Genomic DNA, 19,107 nt, shown 5'->3' on the forward strand with positions numbered 1-19,107 from the left:
GTGAATTTATTTTTTTAAAATTGGTTATTACTCAATTCCTCAGTGACCACACTCAGTTTATACAAGGTTTTCTAGTAACCATGCCACCAGGTGGCAAACCCTAAGGACCCACCCAAACTCAGCTGCAAAAGGCCATAAATGGAGCAGAACAAAGTAGCACGAAGTGTCAGAGGGCACTCCCACCTCTCCCATCTTCGTTGATGGGAGGGCTTTGAGGCTGTACCAACCCCGGCAAACCACACATACCACCAGAGACACAGGGTCAAGCTTTTAAACAGCAAGAGACTGCCACTTGCAGTGCAGGAACCATCCTCCCCCCCCCCACCTTGTCATTATATTGTTTTTAAACACCTCCAGATCAGCTTTTGAAAATTTTCTGCTGGCATTCTAGCACACAGATAATATTTCTTTTATTTTTTCTAAAATGAGATCAAAGTCATTGTTTCCTACAACAAGGCTGGAAAAGGGAAGTAGACCTCAATTTATCTCTGTCGGCCACGCCACTGTGGTACAGACTGCATTTCTGTCCTCACTAACTTGCACTTTAAACTCAGTGCTGTGTTTCTGTTTTCTAAAGAGCATACTTGAAAAAAATCAAGTCATAAGACTGAAGGCAATGCAGTAGAATTGACTCATTCGGCAGGTCACTGAACTACAAGCAGTTGTGAAAAGGAAATGAATCTCCAAGTAAAACCAAAATAGAGAACCAAAGAGAGGAATGTGTCCAAAACACATCCTGTTTTCAGATCATCCCATATGCCCCTCCTTCCACAGAAACCAATTTTTAATGTAAATTGTTACTCTAAAGTCTTTCTTAAGCACCAGAGGCTCTTTACAGGAAAGACATTTAAAAAGGGAAAGTCAAGAGGAAGAGATGAAGAAGGGTGGCACTTTTGATAAAAATTCTCTTTTGTTGGTGGTCTTTTATACGTTCTGAAAGTATTTTCTTAAACAAAGAAAAATATGATTCTCCCTCAGAGTCTGAATCAACAGACTGAAGAGTCTCCCTTTTCCCTTCAGCTTGCAGAGAAATAGATTTACAAAAGACTGAATACTGGTAGGAACAGATAAGACTCAAGAGATGACTCTGCTGATAACTGGTTTATGTTCCTAGCTTCACAGGACAGAGGGCAGGGAAAGTATGAGTCAGAGCTTTTCATATTAAATTCCCCATGATATAACAAGAAATGCTTCTAAAGTACCTTGATTTGTGTGTCATCACCACTCCAGCGCATATGGAAGAAACGCTAACACAGCATTGATGTTACAAGACAATGGCTGTGATGGAAATCAATATAATGGTGTGGAGCACTGCGACATGGGTCTGTTCTTGTAGAATCATGTAAGGGGTTGGGGTTGAAGACAGTATTCTGATAGTTGTGTTCAGTATCAGCACTAGAGAGGCCATCCCAGGTTTGAGAATACTTGTTGTCAGAAAGATATGCCTCTATAAAACTTACATCTCTGCAGCAAATTGAAAAACATTTTCTGCTAAATGCATCAGGCCTCCCTTCAAAAGAGTGTGGCTTAGCACACTGCCTGATACAGCTTTTGGAAGAGTTTTTCCACACTAAGCAATTTTCGTAAGGTCTGTTTGTGCCACTTACTGGACTTCTTGTGAATTACACTTCTAAATGTTCTGGGCTTGATTAAATTAAGTCCAAGAGTTTTTACAGATTGTGATTTTTATTCATGTATGGAAAAAAATCACTCAACCACTTTTAAAAAAAACCAACCCAACAAATAACACCCCCCCCCCAACAAAGCTGGTTTTGTTTTGTTTTGTTTAATTCTGAAATACTATTTTTTTCCTCACGTGTTCTCCAGATTGGTTTAAATACATAAATGATAACTAACAGAAATTCTTCTGCATTTTTCTTTTTGACTGAGGTGGGGAACTGCAAAAGAATATGCACGTAGGTGCACCTTAATGCAATGTGTATGAAACGACACGTGTGACAGTTTAGTCGGCATCTAATCTAAAAGTAGTTGGGACTTCTAGATTCCATTTCTTACCTGAAAGTACATGTGTCATGTATTAATCTATTAGAGAAGGAAATAAGCAGATTTTCGTGAGAACTGCAGTCATATCCAGATTCTGCTTTCTCTGTTTCCGAACGCCAGCGAGAGAGCACTGTGGTACTACCCTACCATAACCACTGCGGTGGCGATTACAAAAGCTCCCGACTGCTTTTCCCTGGAAGTACCGGTCTGCTTTTGGGGAGGCGGTAAGCGCGGTACTGTGGCCCGGACAGAAGCCGGCACATGCTCTCCGCACCGCCTGTCTCACCGGTTACCGGAACACCAGCGACGTTCCGCGCGGGGCAATACACACTGGCATCCCCGCAAGTACCGCAAACGACGTCCCCGTGCGAAAATGGCTCTCTCCCCATCCCCGGCAGCCCGCCCTGGCGAGCCCCGCCCGGCTGTTCCAGACACAGCCCGGCATCCGCCGAGCCCCGGCAGCTCGGGCTGCGCACCGCCGGAAGCGAGCGGGGAAGGGGCGGCGCGGCGGCGGGCAGAGAGCAGCTAAGCGCAGAGAGCGGCTAAGCGCAGAGCGGCGGGCGCGGACCAGACATGCCTGTGAGTTGTTCGCCGTGGGTCATGCACTACCACAGCGGCCGAGAGGCCGGTCCCGGGAGTCGGCTCCCGCCCGGCACCTGCCCTCGGGCCTGCTCGGGACGGGACGCGGGGGTTCCGCCAGATGACAGCCGCCCCGGTACCGCCTAGCCGCTAGTCGGGGGCGCCCGCCCCGCCGGCACACGCCGGTATCCCGCTGGGGTCTTGCCGAGGAGGCTGGCCACAACACGGCGGCCGTACTCGGGAACAGACCTCTGGCGGCTTCACGTTACCCGGCCGCCTGCGTCACATGCAGTTCGTTTTCCCTCTTGTCCTCCCCAGCTGGCAAAGGATCTATTGCACCCCTCCCTGGAGGACGAGAAGAGAAAGCACAAGAAGAAACGGCTTGTGCAGAGCCCAAACTCCTACTTCATGGATGTAAAATGTCCAGGTAAATACCAAAAATATCTGTCTTACAGAAGGGACCAAACTAATTTCACATTTGGGTCAGCCTCATAAAAGGTCTGATTTATTTTTTTTAAATCTAAATGTTGTTTTGTAGAGAAAAAAAAAAAGAGGTCTGTATATTGCTTAGCTTTTGTTTAAACAATAAAAGTGTTTTCAGCTTCTTCCAAAAGGCAAGTTAAACAAGCAGCATTTTATTTTCTCTTCTGGAGGTCTGGACTGAGGGGTCTTTTGTTGGTGTTTCATTTATGAAATCCTGTCATGTATAGAAAAAAACCAAACCAGATAGATCTGCGTGTGTAAGAAGCAAGATAAAATGGATGCTTCAAACCATCCATGGCACAAGTTTCAAACAGAAGAAATCATTGTTCTTCTCTTTTTGTAAGGTGGTCGATTCTGGGAGAGCACCCAGCAGAACTTTTCACCAGGACACAGGCAGGGATACTGTGACCTCCAGCTAATGAAACACAAACTGCCTCCCTCCCACATTGCTGTTGAGAAGGCAACATCCATCTCACAGACACAGGCGTTACATTTAAGGTGTTGCCTGTGTCTGTTTTTAACAGATTTTCTTTACTTCGTCTCAGAAACACCTGTATAACCAACTTCTCTTTCATAAACTAAACCATGTGATTTTCTAGCACAGTTACAGGAGCGTGCTCTATCAGAGAACAGCTGCTTTGATCAGCACAGCAACTGCCATATGGAACCACAGAAACTGTCAAGTGTGGTAATTTGACTCTTAGAAACCGCTGCAGTATAGGAATATTATAGCATTAAGAAAATGCATAGACTTACTCAAAATGGTGAACATCCTGACTAGGAGCAGGGAAGTGCTGCTGTACTCAGGTTTTCTTATCTCATTCTTTCTTAAAAGCTTAGATTTCTAAGAAGCTCAGAGACAATGCTTTCCATCTAAAAGTCAAGCAAATTCATTAAAACTGTTTGAAAGTCATCCGTGGTTACTATCAAAAATACATAGTTGAAGCCCAAGCCACTGATTTTTATTATTTCAGCTTTGTTCAAATGAGCATACATGCAAATAGTAGGATACAATTAATGTCAACACAGGCCCATAGGGTTATCTTAATTAGTGTTGGATTTATTAGTTACTGAGTTTGAGGGACCTAGAGAGCAAAGCAGGAGAGTTGCACTAATGAGGGATCCTAAGCAGGAGGCACTGAAAGTGCTTTACTGCATGGTTCAAGTGGTGTTGGAAGTTGCTACCTAGTTACAGAAACTGGGCTCATTTCCCTCCAAAATCCACAGTTAAAAGACTCACCAAGGCCCAAGTTCAAGGAGGGAAAAAATAAGATTTACTGGGGTTAAATTTTATGTGTTAGCATTTTTTTTCAAACAAAGATTTCTGCAGTCACTATTTGTGCTTTAAACAAAGCAGTCTAATAGTTCTGTCTAATAGTTCTCTTGACCAACCTGTTCTCTTATCAGAGACCTTTCTGGTGATTTTCCTCACAACATATATTCTGTCTTAACTTTCTGTTTCACACATTCTAAAAATGAAATCTACACTCATCTTTGTCTATTTTTTATATCCACATCTCTTGAAAGTTTTCTCTTTCAAAAATTTCTCTTGGCTAATTAAAAAATACTTTTCGGGGAAACCAATGAAAGCAGTGAAAGTCCATTTGACTAAGCTGTGTATGAGAGAGATTTCATTCTTTAAGGGGTAGAACTTGCAGACAAAGTGTTGCTGGTGCCTCTTCTTGCATCTGACATTGGTGAAGTTACTGTGTGCAAGTCTTCTTATTTAAATATGACGCTATAGAGTGCAATCAATCACATGCCTTATGTGTAGCAATTATTAAACAGAAAGCAAACAAGAAATTTGAACAGCAGTGTTTATATTCACAGCTGCCAGAGTTTGCTCACAGCAGTGTTCTACTGTTACAAGTTAAATTTATTTCTGTAGCTAGATGGGTTCTTCTGTTCAGCAGAAAAGGTGAGTCTAGAACTCTCCACTTTTTTTGCAGGAGACATACTACAGGGAAGTGGGGGCTTGACAGCTATCAAGTTGTGTTGATTTTGCATATGGGAAGCTATAACAGTTTCAGTTAACTAACTTGCTTTCATATGCATGTTAATGAAAGAAGCATTTCAGACCACAATAACAATGCTTTTCTTTGTTTTACTTGGTAAACTGTGTAATGAAACACAGATCCGGTTCTGGACACATGTATTTAGAGTATCCTGTCCAATCACACATACAATAAAAGAATGTGGTAGTTTTAGACTATGCCTTTAAAATTTTTCACAGATCTTGAGCAGAAAGTAGTAAAAATGTAAATAAATCACTTTGGGCAGTAAAAAGGAAAATAATGATTATTCTAAACAATTCCATTGGAGGGATATTTTCCTGAAGATTTGGTTCCCAAAACAATCTTTCTCTCTCTCCACTTGCTTTGGCCTGGGAGATATTAACTTGCTTCTGCTTGACCTTGGCTGCATTGTTTTGTCTGGTATTAACTTTCTCTGCTTCTCTTTCTTCCCTTGTGTACAAGGCGGGTAAGAGGGAGGCAGGGAGAGAGAAGCTGTTACAGCTTCCCTGGGCTTTTGGCCGCTGCGGGGAGGGGGACATCCTTGTGCTGTTTGTTAATTGTAAATACCTGTAAATATTGTAAATACTGCATATTTATACATATTCATTGCTTTTCATTGTAGATTGTAGTTTGGCTTGTAAATACAGTTCCATTTGCTTCCAAACGGAGCTAGGCTGGCAAAGTTAATGTTGGGGGGGTGGGGGGAATTTTCAACCCACCACAAAGAATCATGCCAGAAATACTCAGAGCTTAATAATGCTGTTTTTCAGGATGCTACAAGATCACTACAGTGTTCAGTCATGCTCAAACAGTAGTTCTGTGTGTAGGGTGCTCAACTATCCTGTGTCAGCCTACTGGGGGGAAAGCCAGGCTCACAGAAGGTAAGGGGCAATGTTTAGCAGCCTAAATATTCCACTTACATAAGTGCAATTATATATTCATATCCTGCAAATATTTTAACTTTGAGTTTGAAAACTGATATTGGAACACTTATTTTGTAAATTGCTTAGAGTTGGCTAGTGAAAGCATTATTAATGGGCCAGGAATTGCAATTTTTTCTTCAGATTCTTTTAAAATGGCAATACACAAATGGCAGGCAGATGAGAAGCTAAATTGTGATCAAACACTCTTGACTTTAGACTAGAAGAAATGACAAAAAGTACCTATCTCTAACAACTATTGCCTATTTAATTCTGAGCTAAGTATAGAGCATTAAAAAGCACCATTAAAGGTGTAGTGTACTACCAGGCTGAAGAAATTCTGTGCCACTGCTCTTCAGTGGTAGCTTGTCTGTTTGTTTTTAAATAGCAGTATTGTAAGGCAGTTTCTTGGCCCATTTAACTTAATCAAAATTTGCTTTCTATAAGGGAACAAATAAGCACTAATAATAATATATAGCTAACTGGTATGGCACCAGTATCTTGGAATGCAACCCAGGAAATATTTGAGGGTTTAAAAAAAGGTAAAACAAATGCAGATTTTATTCATGTTTCATTTAAAGGACAAATGATGTACAGTAGTGCATATCTGAACCATTACTCTATGGGTAGAGTTTATATGAGGACAGAATACCTTAAGTAAGGCTGTTGAGCAGTTGAAAAGGTATTCATGCTCCTATCAGCTGCTTCAGTTTGGGGGTTGTATCACTAAGGGGGTGGAACACTAGACTGACATTTTAAAAGGCAGCTAGCAGAAAAAATGTAGTATACCCTAGCCTTTTTTTAGTCTTAATTATACAATAGCCATGTTGTTGGTTGGGTTAGAGAAGACTTGAAGTGCTAAATCTTCAGCCCTTGTGAAACATGAAATTTCAATTTTTTTGGCATGAGTTTTTCTACATAAGTTGGGTGGGCAATTTTCCAAGGCAGTTTAACAACTTCAGGACTACTGCTGTCTATACTCTTGTGATTTCTTTACAGGCTGTTCATTTAGAAGAAAGCAACACTGAACACTTCAGCATGTGGTTTTGGATCTGTATTCCTGAAAGCCTTAGCAGTTTAAAAATGCCTCTTCACACAACAATGTAATTAACAACTGATTTTGTAAAAATTACATGCTACTGGTGACTAATAAGCTGGAATCTCTTCTTCAATAAAAGATTTGAAGTGCAAGTTTTTCCCGCAATTTTGTGGCCAGCTTTCAAACACTGTATTGTTAATAGACTGGTGTTATTTAATAGAAAAACCTTGGGACTCTCTATTTCCCCTCATTAATCATCAGCTACAGTGGTAAAATGCATAGGGTGACAGAAACTGCTCTAAGAATGCATTTTCTATGCTTTGTTACTGTAGCTACCCTAACTTCAAGGGTTGCAAAAGCTAGATGGATTTTCAATGGCTGATTTTCTTTCAGCATTGCTTTAGTCTCTTTACCATGTTGAGTAACATGTTATGAAATAAAAATATAAGTTACTCACTTATGTTTAGCTGTTTTTCTGGAATATATGTTTTTTTCCTCCCTTTAATCTGGTCTCAAAACTGCACTTGGTATTCTATACTGACATTTCTCTGGAAAAAAAAAAGGCAGGGAGCCTTGCAAAACACTGCAAGTATTCACTATAGAGAATGTGCATGGTATGTAAGTTAACAATAAGGCAGCAACCTCCATTAACAGCTGTGAATGGTGTCCAGTCATTACAGAAACTTGTACAGCAAAACCATGCGTATTTTGACATGAAATAATTACCTCTTTCAATGAAGAAACAGGTTTTTTTTTAATAAGAAGCTGTCCCTGTTAATAAGTTGGTGGTTTTAAACCAAGAGAAAACATTAGAAGTCTTTGATGCATCTTACTTTACTAAATTATATCTCAAGTTAGAATTTTAGAACTTGTATGTTGATGGTAAATAAAGAAAAATAAAATCTAGTATTAGAATTCATTGCATTTGCAAGGTAAGTTTTATTTCCGTTAATTTGGTGAACACTTATAATCACCAGATGCAAAAAGTAGGTGTTTGATAGATAGATGCAGTAATTCAGTATACATGCCTTTTTAGAAAAGTGTAGTTTTGTGTCAGTGCCATACTCTGTTTTCATAATAAAGGTTATTTTAAGAGCAAGTTTATGAAAGCTGCTCTTAATTGACCGGTTACTTTCCTGCACTTAAGCCAGTCTACCAAATACCTGTTTTCAGAACAAATATTAAAGTAGTAATACTAATTCACTTGTGAGCTGAATAAGGCCAGATTAAGTCCTAGTCTCTCCTATCTCTGTCTTTTATTCCTCTACCCAAGAAGATAAGAACTCATGGAAGTACATTCCAAATCAGCAAAAGTCAGTGATCCATTTTGTTCTGGGTGTAGGAAGATGAAATGCAGACATCAGAGCACCTCCAATACTGTACAGATGACAGCAGAGATTTTTTTTTTCCACAAGGTACAGGACATACAGTATTTATACTGTATTTACACTGAACATGGTATACATGTAAAAAGTTGGTAGGTAAACATATGCTGAGGGGAGTGAGACACTGTCTTTAATATCTTGGTGTTAGAAATAACTTCAACACTTACCATTATTCGCTTTTCCTACACACTTCAGATATTTATATCTGTTAGTGCTTGGTCATATGCAGACAAGCATAATGGTAAACCTAATCCTACTACATTTTGGATTTTTATCTAAACCCAAATCCAACAGTCAGTAAAATTTGTTTTCTCTCAAGTATGTAAAATGGTTTTCAAGAACAGTAAGGACCATTTGCAAAACAGATACATCACACATGAAAAGTATGATATAAATCCTGAAGTAATGGTATAACATTTAGATTTTCTGTATTTAACGCATTTTATTTGGCCTATTTCTATTCATGAAAACAGATCAGAACTGCTTACCCTTAACTCCCTGTGAGCAATGCCTTCTTTTGCTGCATGTTCACCCAGGCAGTAGGTACTTAAGTCTGGGAAAAAACCCACAGTATTGCTCTTCTAGAAGACACTCACCTCCAGTACTTCCATACTGGAACTGTGAGACAGTATCACAGACTTCAGTGGAGAACCAGATACTTTATTGCCTGACCACATGAAAGTTTGTTCAAAGGTTCTCTTGGTCTTCTTCACTGATTTGATTTTCTTGAGATAAAGACAACCTATTATGAATGAATTAAAAAGTGAAGTTTTGGCGAGTGGACCAGAAAACCCAGGCAAATAGTTTAGGTGTAAGCTTTTACTGTTTTAAGGCACAAAAATTATTATAATTATGAAGAGCATTATAATTACATTACAAAGTACAGTATGTTGGTTTATCATAGGGCAGGTTACAACAATGAAGTTACCACCAAAAGCACTAACTTAGGAAGGAGGCAGGTAAGGATATCTTCTGCTAGCTGTTATCTAAGACATCTTGCTCCTTAAATTCAGAGAAGCAGATCTACTAAACCATGCAGGGATACAAGTATTCCAACCTTTCCTGAAGGATACTTTGTTTTCTCTCATCCTTGAAATAGTCTGATGTAACTGCAGGGGAAGTAGGGTGGAGAAGATCATAGAGTTCTTCCATGCCATCATAGAATATATAAAATTGCCATATTCAGGTGCTACTGTATTCCTATAGTAAACTTGATAATTAAAAAATGCTTCTTCAGAACTCTGTCATAATTTCTTGTTCAGTCATGTGCAAAAGTACATCTCTGAAGCAGGCCTCCAAAACAAAAGAAGATGGTTTCAAAAAAGCCTCTCAAAGTCCATGAGCCTTCTACTAGAGGCTTCAAGAACAGGCTTTACATTTTACTGAACTGAGTTCCTAATTCCTGGATCTAAAGGAACATGTACATTATGGAATACAGTGCCATTTCTGGCTAACAAAGTTTGCATATTATTCAAGAACAACGAGCCATTTGACAGCTCACCATGCTGTGCTATTCTGGCATATCTGACTGTGGAAATAATACCCTTATTTCACCATAAACCCCTTTCACACATTCTCTGCACCCCATAAAGATAGAAGAAAGAATATCTAAATAAAAATTTTTACTTACATCATCCTATCTTCATTCTTTTCTAAAACTTAACAATCCATGACTGTGATAAAGGTGTACTTCTGGTATAAATCTGCATTCTGGAGGTAGCTTCAAGGTTTGGGTTTTGTTTTGCCTTTTAAGCAAACAATAAATGCACTATACGAAGACATAAGAATCAACGGTAAAATTATTTTTCTGTAAAAAATAATACTGAACATTTTTGGCAGATTGGAGCTGTGAGAATAACAAAATGTTTGTGTGCTCAGATCAAGATGTGAAATTTAACATTTAAGGTAGTTAATTTGTTGTTGTACTTCTCAGTGCAAGGAACCAATGCTATTTTTTCTTTTTTTTTTTTTTAATCTTGGTCAAGTGCTTCACTGAATGAATGGATGAGGAAAAACCACCATACCTGCTAATAGAATGATAATTTACACAGGTGCTATAGAAGTAGAATTTGACAGTTACATTCTCCTTTTCTGTAAGCTAGGAACTTCCCTGAGAGATGAATTCTAGTTACACATTAAGCTTAGCACCACTAGTTAGAAGTTCTGTGAATTCTTGATGCATTTTCTTCACACATTTTTAGTGATGTCAGAGTCCAATTACACCTTCTCCAGTTGTTTTTCGTGGTTCAGTACAGTGAGTTCAGTCACATGTATTTCCATTTTTTTTTAATCTATATATTGTGCCCATTTTTCTTTATCAAATTCCCTTGCAATCTTTAAGGCAGTGCTGTTGAGTGAAACAGATTGCATATTACAGATAATACTGACAATTATTCCTCTAGGTGGTGCCACTACCGCGGTACCAACAGCTTCAGAGTCCAGCTCTTCGGGAAGAATCAGGAGGACACTGCTTGCCCCCACTGCACCACCTGTATGAGATGCATAGTGTCTCTGCTGTCTGCAACAGCCACACTGTTGTTTCTTCTCTACTACAGCCCAAGCCATTGCATATTTACCATCCCCGTCCCATGATACTTCTGTTTTTGGCACTGGGGTCCACATCATTGCCACTGTGTCTGGTTTGAGGTACCCAGGAAGAAGTCTGCTGTTAGTGTTTTTAAATTGTCCAGCTTGGTAACTGTACAACAAGGCATTTCCAAATTTCAGGAGGTCACCTACTGATGACAGAAAGCCACCGCCAGCCCACTTGTAAGAGTTGTCCACATATGGTGCATTTACCAGACGTCCCTTTTTGTTGTAAACATAACATCTAGAATTCAAGGAAATTCAACTTGTCATTCTCATATACTATGCACAATTATTTTAAGCTGCCCTACCTTAAAAGAGCAAACCGAGTATTTATTTCCTTGTTCTTATAAAGCTTAGATTTTTTTAAAATGTATTTTAATATATTTCTAGCAGAAAAATCAACAAGAAATTCAGACAGGAAAATGATTAAAGTGACTTCTTAGGTTAGAAGCTTCTTCTACTAATCCTTCTACTTACTCATAGGACATACCAAGAGTGAAGACAGCATAGAAACAAGAGAGGTAACAGAAATCTGTAGATCAGCCAGCACAGCATTTTTCTTAAATCCCTGTACTATATTTAAAGTGTTTTAAGAAAAAAGGAATTCTACAACTACCTCGTGAGTATCAGACCCTGAGCTGAAAATTCACTGAAGTGTTATGCAACTGCTCTAAGACAGTAGCATCCCTTTGTCATTGATTTCCCCCCACTGTCCCATTACAATTGCCATATACTAAAACAATTGAATCCTAAATATCCTGGAACTACTCAGCATGAAAGAGTCTTGCAAAACCTGTTGTTAAAATAAAAATTAGAAACTACCAACCAGAACTGCAGAGTGAACCATCAGAAACAACACAAGAAAGCAGATTGAATTAGACTTTTGAAAGAACAGTCCAACCATGACTGGATTAGTTTTGTACAATGCATGAAAACGAATATTGAGTAACTATAATCTGATGAATTTCAGCCTTTGGCCATTAGACCACAAGAGGCCCCTGCACTGCTTGGAGAGTTATGAAAAGGAATTGCACAAAAATAAGTGAGAGGGGCCAGAACAAGCCTACTTTGAAACAGGGAACACTGTCTAGCACTATCTAGTTTGCACTTACATTGGAAAATGCTTACGAAACTTCTGAAAGCCACTGAAAAATCAGAGGCTAAAGCATAGGAAAGAGAAATAAACAGTCCAAGACTACCACCAATTCTGCCAGTGACTTCTAACCTTTTTTCTGTCAGTGACCCATAACCATTTTTTTGATCATCATAAATCCTGTTACAGAAATGCTTAACTTGCACCTCACAAAAGGCTAGAACAAGAATTTTTAAACATATTCATGTCAGCAAAACATAGTATAACCAAACCATTAATTCACAACACGTCATTTGAGGCACCATTCATGAAAGCAAATTCATCACATTAGCATCTCAGTTTTGCTTAACAAGAAGTAGCCCAAAAAAGACCCCCAAAACATCATCTTCCCCAATTCTTTCAGCCCTACAATATTTTGATTTATAAATGTTAATATACACAGAAGCTTGTTAATTTATGAGAACACCACTAGCATCCAGATGTGCCTTTGAAAATTTGCAAGCAAAATAAATACCAACACTAATCATTTTAGAATACAGCAGTAAAGGTACCCCTAAAACATAACAAAACTGTGTACAGACACACACACTTTAAATATGCAGTTATATGTAAGTACTATAAACCTTGCATTCAACACATTCACCACTGCTTTCATTCTTTTGAGAGCATTTTAGAAACCAAACTTTTAAAAAGTTCAAGTCTCATTTTCATGAGACTTTTTTCATAACCTGCTTCTTGTGAATCAGTTTTAATTCTTCTCTTCCTCCAAAATTTAACAGATGTATCAATTAATCAATTTCAAAGCCCAGACAGGTAAGCCAATAAAATAAGACTAGAGAGAAAGACAAGAAACTCTACCCTTATCCACTACACTGGAATGAAGTATTGAGTTCATACATTCCTCTAGGGTTTGTGTTGGTGCTTTGGCTTTGGTGTTCGTTGTTTGGGTTTTTTTTTAACTTAATAAAAAGAAATCAATTTGGTAAAGGATGTCCTGTGTTAATTTTAATTCTGGTGAAAATTCATAGTATAACTTAATATATGAAAATGTATTACTGTGAGAGTATAACAATTTCATGGAACTCTTACAAAATCAGTATGTTAAGCAAACCAGGGTAAATATATATTCTAACACAATCTCCTAATTATTCCTTTCTTATACTCTATTTACGCTTACCTGCTTATTTTTACCCCAAAAAAATGCAAACTTCAAAGTCACTCTTGCTACTCCCCCTCCATATATAGTCCTTTAACAGGAAACACTTACTTCCTGTTCTGTAATTTTATATGCTGATGACAGAATAAATTCCACAATGCTGACATAAAACGAATTACATGACTAACTTTGAAATAACACAAGACACTTCAATTAAAAGTCTGGAAAAAAAATAAATTCACACTCTTAATTTAGTTGGCTTAATAAAGATAGAAAGAGCAACAACTGGGGGGGGGGGGGAAATTGTTTTTCTTATTTACCTTGCTCTGTTATATATCATTGCTTCGTTGTCATCCAATACAGTTGATAGCATATCCAAATCACGAAACATTTTTAGCATATAATCTGTAAATTTTTGTCCAGAAGCTCTCTCTACAACAGCACTTAGGAGAGTAAAACCGTATGTTGAATACAAGAACTGACTACCTTGAAGAAATACAAAGAGGAAAAAAAAGTTAGCTGCATGATGCTTAAATGGAATCTGAAGGATAAAATCCAAGTAATCACACATGCAAGTAAAACTATATATAGCAATGAATAATCAATTGAAAGGCTCCCTGTCCACCTCCATTTTGCTGTGACTTGAACCACAAGCTTATAATGCTGGAGCCCAGGAATTTCTGTACTGCAGCAGACACAGGTGCTTGCTAAGTGCAGGTAGCTCTGAGCAGCGCAAAGGAAAAATAAATTTAGGAATGTGCATGTACATCCAGGTTTCATGCCAAGATGTTAAGACTCACATTTTGAACCTGTAGGATTATGGTGCAGGTACACCATTAGGAAGTAACTATATAAGCACAATTCTTTAAGTCAGTACATTGATAAAGATATCCATACAAAACTTATCTAAAACTTAAGTGATAACATCTTGATCAGTCCTCAAAAACTGATGCCAGTTTAAAGACAATTGCATGACCAGATGGTTTGCACAGCACAGTTCAAATACTTCTCTGTTGAGCTTTCAACAGGACACAAGGGGAAAAAAAGAGGGAAAGAAAAGGTAGAAGAAAACATAAACCTCACATAAACACTCTTTACTGGACTCTACTATTCTCACTGCAGGTAAAACAATTTGAAAAAAATTACACTAGAAGAGCACAGAAACTCACCTGGTTTAAAGAATAAAGGATCATTTTTAAATATCTTTAGTGACTCAATCACACTTTCAAATTTTTCCTTCAAATAATACTCTTCTTGCTCAAATTCCTTGTCTCTCCTGCCAGGTTTTGAATTTCGGCTTTTTACCTCACCTTCATGTTTGACAGAATCAGTCTTTTCAATTCCCTTGCCTTCTTTTTCTTTTTGTTCTTTATCCTGATAGGCTTTTAAGGCTCTGTTTGCCTTCTCCTTTTCTTCCTTTACTTTTGCAATATCTTTTTCATAGTGGCGGATCCCACTCAAGTGTGAAACTAGCAGTCTTGTAGTGATGGCAACCTAGGAAGGAAGGACAGTATTTAAATGTGAGCTGTCTTCATTAAAGACATGGTGCACAATAATCACGAGAAAAGTAAAATTCAGCATGCCAAGGAACAGACAAAGATAGAAGACCTTTTAAATCTTATGTATTAAGCCCAGTTAAAATACATACTTATGTATGTACACACTACACACTTGATATAAAACTGAAGATCCAAATTTCCAGTGTTGCTTTTTAAGCAGCACACATCAGTATTGGTCCAAATGATTCTCGGCATTTTACAGGAACAGGTCCGGGTAACAGGCACCTGTACACATACGGCTGTGGAATGACTAGAAAAGAAATCAAAAAAGGGTTGCCAGTAAACAATTACGTACCTTTTCACCCTCATAGACTTTTTCTGGAAATTCAGGGACATATTTCTGCACTGGAGCATCTAAATCCAGTTTTCCCTCTTCCCATAATTTAGCAACAGCCATCATTGTAAGACACTTGCTAATACTAGCAATTCGCATTATCGTCTCTGGCTTACATACCACACGATTCTCTACATCGGCATAACCCAAACCTTCAGGAAAAGAAAAATACTGCGGTAAGCATTTTGCACACAGATGTGCTGAAATAGTTATTTGCAATGAATTAGATCAGTAGGTCCCTTAAAATGTATTCCCTCTAGCTAAAATGGGACATGAAGCATTGGACTATCCCTGCTCCTGCTTCAATTAATATTTTAATGTAGTAGAAGATGGTAACCAAAGCCCAAGTACTGGCCAGTGGCATCCGAAGTTACTGATTAAGACTACGAAGCAAACTTAACGATAAATGAGATTGAAGACTAAGCCAAAATTTACAATCCTGAGGTTAAATGTTCACTGTAGAAGAATTAAGAGACCAAAATCTAGACTGTGAAATAACTGACCAACAGTCCTAAGTATATTTTACTGTTCTGAATTAATGGTCAAAACATGAAATGGGTCTCATTTTGTCAATACAGAAGCTGAGAAAAGGAATCAATCACAAACAGGGCAATTACCTAAGTTGTGAAGCTTCACAAAACAGTGGCATTACACACTATGTTTCAACACCATTCAGCATGACTTTACTTAAAAGACAGTTTAATAGTCCCCATGCCAGTGTTTTTCTATGTAACCAACTGACAAGCCTGGCAGGAAGAACTGGACTTGAAAAGGCACTATCAGGCTCACATACTAGTCTTCGGTTTAAGCTAGGTTTGAAAACACAACGCAAGTGACATTGCACCATGAAGAGCAATGAAATACAGTTTTCATTACAAGCAAGGCCTACAAGCAATGCATGTCTGTCTACATAAAACTGCAGTCTAATAATTAACTATTCAGGAAAAAAAAATTACAAGAAATAAAAAAGTGACATGACAGTCGCCCAAGACTACTTCTTTTACATGAAGTCAGTACACATAATGCTTGTGAACGCTGTATCCCTCAGTGAAAATACCTTCCAAATCTAAAATCACTCCCATCAGTCTAGTAAGAAAGCAGGTTTAGTACCATCATCACAGAATACATGCAACTTACACATGTTCCTATCTTTCCCCACCGCCATGAAGAAGGGAGGAGGACAACAAAATGAGCCCAGAGTCTGCTAGAGCAACATTACCCATCTGCCTTGCTCAAGGCTGTGCTGTTCTCTATATCCATGTGCAGCAGAGTACAGAAAGTTCTGCCTTGGCTTACACTCCTACGTGTAATTGTCTTGCCACTTCTGGTGACAAACCACAACCCTGGCACTAGTTCTCTCAGGTACCTTCCTGCATGTCAAGGAAGGAAGTCTGCAGAAGTCTTACAAAAAATTCTGCTTAAATTCATTGCTAGCTAATTTGAGACCAGAAAGCACTATCTGATTTGAGAAAATCTGTTATTAATACAATCTTCCTATGAGGCCACACTACAAAAGCTACCAGAGGCTCTCCAACTTACTTCTGTCATGATGAAAGAGTAATGAAAACCTATAATCAGCTTTATACATATAAAAAAGTTAATGCAAGGACAGATTGTCAGAAGTTAGTAACTACCTTACATAAAAACACTTGTTTCATATTCTCTAACACTTCAATTAAATATGTTGCCATTTGCTACTACCACTTTAGTTGTCCAAAAGCCATTATTAAAATGTTTCTAAAAAGAAGTATGCTGTTTGGCAGGGGGTTTTTTTTGGTGTGTTTTTTTTTTTTTTGTGACTGATCTGACAAATTAATGGAAGAAAGGTTCTTAAACATAACTGTTGAAACATACTAGCCCATTCAAAAAGTTCATAAATTACTAATTCTTGGGAATTATTTAAGTTTACCAAGAAAGTACCACTTTATACTCTCTAGGCACCTGTTTCTGGCCACTGTCCAGAGATGGGACATCAAGTGGATGAAATCCCAGCCTGATCAGTGTGACAGAATTGTCTTCATCACTTCCTAACAGCACACACAACTACTGCTTCAGGCACTAACCTTCTGACCAGACCTCCTTTCCATCTACAGAAACTCCAACTAGTATACCTGGGATTCCTGCTTCATCCTGTCAACAAAATGGACAAAAGGCATTAAAAATGAATTTTACAATTAAAAAACACACATGTCCTAAAAATGTGAAAGCAGCCCTACAAATACATTTGCATATTGCTGTCACATTACAGTTGAAATTTTGTTAAATATTAGTTTGACTGAAGCAGCATAAACTGCTTTTGCAAAGCAGACATTTTAACCCTGCTACCAGGAACATGTATCCAACAACCGTAAGATTTAATAGTTTCTTGCATGTTCTGAGCACAAATTTAATCACAAAACATTACTGAGTTAATAAGCAATACACAAACAGCATCATCTGTTAGTAAGCTGAATTTCAGTCAGATTTTCGCAGTAACTCCAACGTGCTTTTAAAATAAACCCCTTTCCTCTCCCTCTCTCTCTCTCCTAGCCCTACAGCCTGCAAGGCCTTCCCGTGTTCTGCACTCCACTACCTCCACCTCCTCAGCTGAAGCTCTGCCTGGCCCAAGTGCCCCAAGCAGCGGCCACCGGCACTGACACTACATCAGGAAGACAAATAATGAACCACTTCGTCAGGCAGCTGCCGTCACACGCAGCGATTCACCTGGGACGGTCGAAGGGGAACTCGAGTACTCGAGAGCCTGAGGAGCTGCGGGAGGGAGCGGTTCCTCACAGGAGCGCCAGCGGCTCGGGGGGAGCACTGGCACGATACGAGGCTCCCCAAAACGTGTGCTTCCCCCACACACCTCCGGAACCTCGCAGTGATGGTCGTGTCCGCGGTAACGAGACAAAGGCCTACTCCCTTCATGCAGGCAAGGGCTGGCTCGCACAGCACAGGACACGGGGCGAAACCCCGGCTCCCCTCCAGCCTCTCTCCCTCAGTACCTTAATCCTCCGCAGGAGGTCCCTGCTCCTCTCGATGGCCGCGCCGAAGTCCCGAGGGGACAGCAGCGAATTCGCCTCCGCCTCCTGTCCGCCGGCAGCCTCGCAGCCCACCGGCGCTGGCACCTTCACTCCTAGCGCCAGCCCCAGCGCCAGTCCCCAGCCCCAACGTCGCGCCCCGGCACTGCCACCCCTTCGTCGGGGAGCCCACAAACGCCTGGGGTCCGCGGCCCGCCACAGGGCCCGCACCAGCCCGTACATGGCTGCGCCGCGCCTCCTCCCCACCGCTTCACCGGCTGCCCTGCAGGCAGCCCCAGCCGCTCCCGAGCACTCGCTTGGCCGAGCTCCGAGCGCATCGAGCGCAGGCAGCCTGCCGACTCACGCCCGTGTGGTGGCGGGGCCGGAGCCAAAGCAGGCGAGGCAAACACGGCTGCGGAGTGATTCGTCGCGAGTAGGGACGAGCAGGGCCTCTCCCTCTCGCTGGTGGCGAGATCCCCCCGCATGCTGGGCCGTGGCAGCTCTCTGGAAGCGAGCGGAAAGCGGTGGCGGGTAAAGAACGGACTCCACCTGACACGCCGCCTGCCGGTGCAGTGAGCCGCACCCGTCTCCCAGCCGGCGGGCCCCGCGGAAGGACGCCCGGCAGCTGGGCTGTTTCCCCGGGGCTTCTCGCGTCTGGTCTGGCTGCTAGTGACAGCGATTTACGGCTTGCTTATTTAAACACCAAAAGCCATCTGTGTGTCTAAAGGCAGTTACAGGCAGCATTTGGCACATGAATCAAATCCCTGTGACTCCCTCCCAAATCCCGAATCCTTGAAAAGAATCCTTAAAAAAGAAAAAAATAAAATGCAGTTCCTCTCTACCCGGTGACTGGAGTCCACCCACACCTCGCGCGCTCAGCACCGCCTACCCCTTTCCCTGATGGAAGTGGGTGTGTAACTCCAGCCAGCACCAGCGCGGCTCTGACCGCAGG

At 40.3% G+C, this 19,107-nt stretch overlaps 2 protein-coding genes across 2 annotated transcripts; one reads left to right on the plus strand and one right to left on the minus strand.

Moving 5' to 3' along the window:
- The first annotated feature begins 2,531 nt into the window (after positions 1-2,531).
- On the plus strand, positions 2,532-7,445 carry RPS27L (ribosomal protein S27 like). The gene is made up of 4 exons (XM_054387856.1): positions 2,532-2,583; positions 2,902-3,010; positions 5,852-5,962; positions 7,001-7,445. Exons 1-4 carry the CDS (start codon positions 2,578-2,580, stop codon positions 7,027-7,029), a joined length of 255 nt encoding a protein of 84 aa, XP_054243831.1. The 5' UTR covers positions 2,532-2,577; the 3' UTR covers positions 7,030-7,445.
- Positions 7,446-9,242: 1,797 nt separating this feature from the next.
- On the minus strand, positions 9,243-18,398 carry LACTB (lactamase beta). The gene is made up of 6 exons (XM_054387895.1): positions 18,141-18,398; positions 17,220-17,286; positions 15,118-15,308; positions 14,433-14,757; positions 13,584-13,749; positions 9,243-11,255 (listed from the first exon to the last, which is right to left on the minus strand). Exons 1-6 carry the CDS (start codon positions 18,396-18,398, stop codon positions 10,712-10,714), a joined length of 1,551 nt encoding a protein of 516 aa, XP_054243870.1. The 3' UTR covers positions 9,243-10,711.
- Between the last annotated feature and the right edge of the window lie 709 nt (positions 18,399-19,107).

The sequence above is a fragment of the Indicator indicator genome, chromosome 16 (assembly GCF_027791375.1).
Source record: "Indicator indicator isolate 239-I01 chromosome 16, UM_Iind_1.1, whole genome shotgun sequence".
Lineage (NCBI taxonomy): Eukaryota > Metazoa > Chordata > Aves > Piciformes > Indicatoridae > Indicator > Indicator indicator.

What these genes read in the sequence shown, in the direction of transcription:
- RPS27L (XM_054387856.1), top strand. An exon ending in CATGGATGTAAAATGTCCAG is followed by an intron (nt 3,011 to 5,851) that starts GTAAATACCAAA and finishes GCTGTTTTTCAG; the next exon opens with GATGCTACAAGATCACTACA. An exon ending in GAAAGCCAGGCTCACAGAAG is followed by an intron (nt 5,963 to 7,000) that starts GTAAGGGGCAAT and finishes ATTTCTTTACAG; the next exon opens with GCTGTTCATTTAGAAGAAAG.
- LACTB (XM_054387895.1), bottom strand. Translation starts at nt 18,398, where the DNA reads ATGTACGGGCTGGTGCGGGCCCTGTGGCGGGCCGCGGACCCCAGGCGT. An exon ending in TCCTTTATTCTTTAAACCAG is followed by an intron (nt 13,750 to 14,432) that starts GTGAGTTTCTGT and finishes TATTTCTTCAAG; the next exon opens with GTAGTCAGTTCTTGTATTCA. An exon ending in ATGATATATAACAGAGCAAG is followed by an intron (nt 11,256 to 13,583) that starts GTAAATAAGAAA and finishes CTTGAATTCTAG; the next exon opens with ATGTTATGTTTACAACAAAA.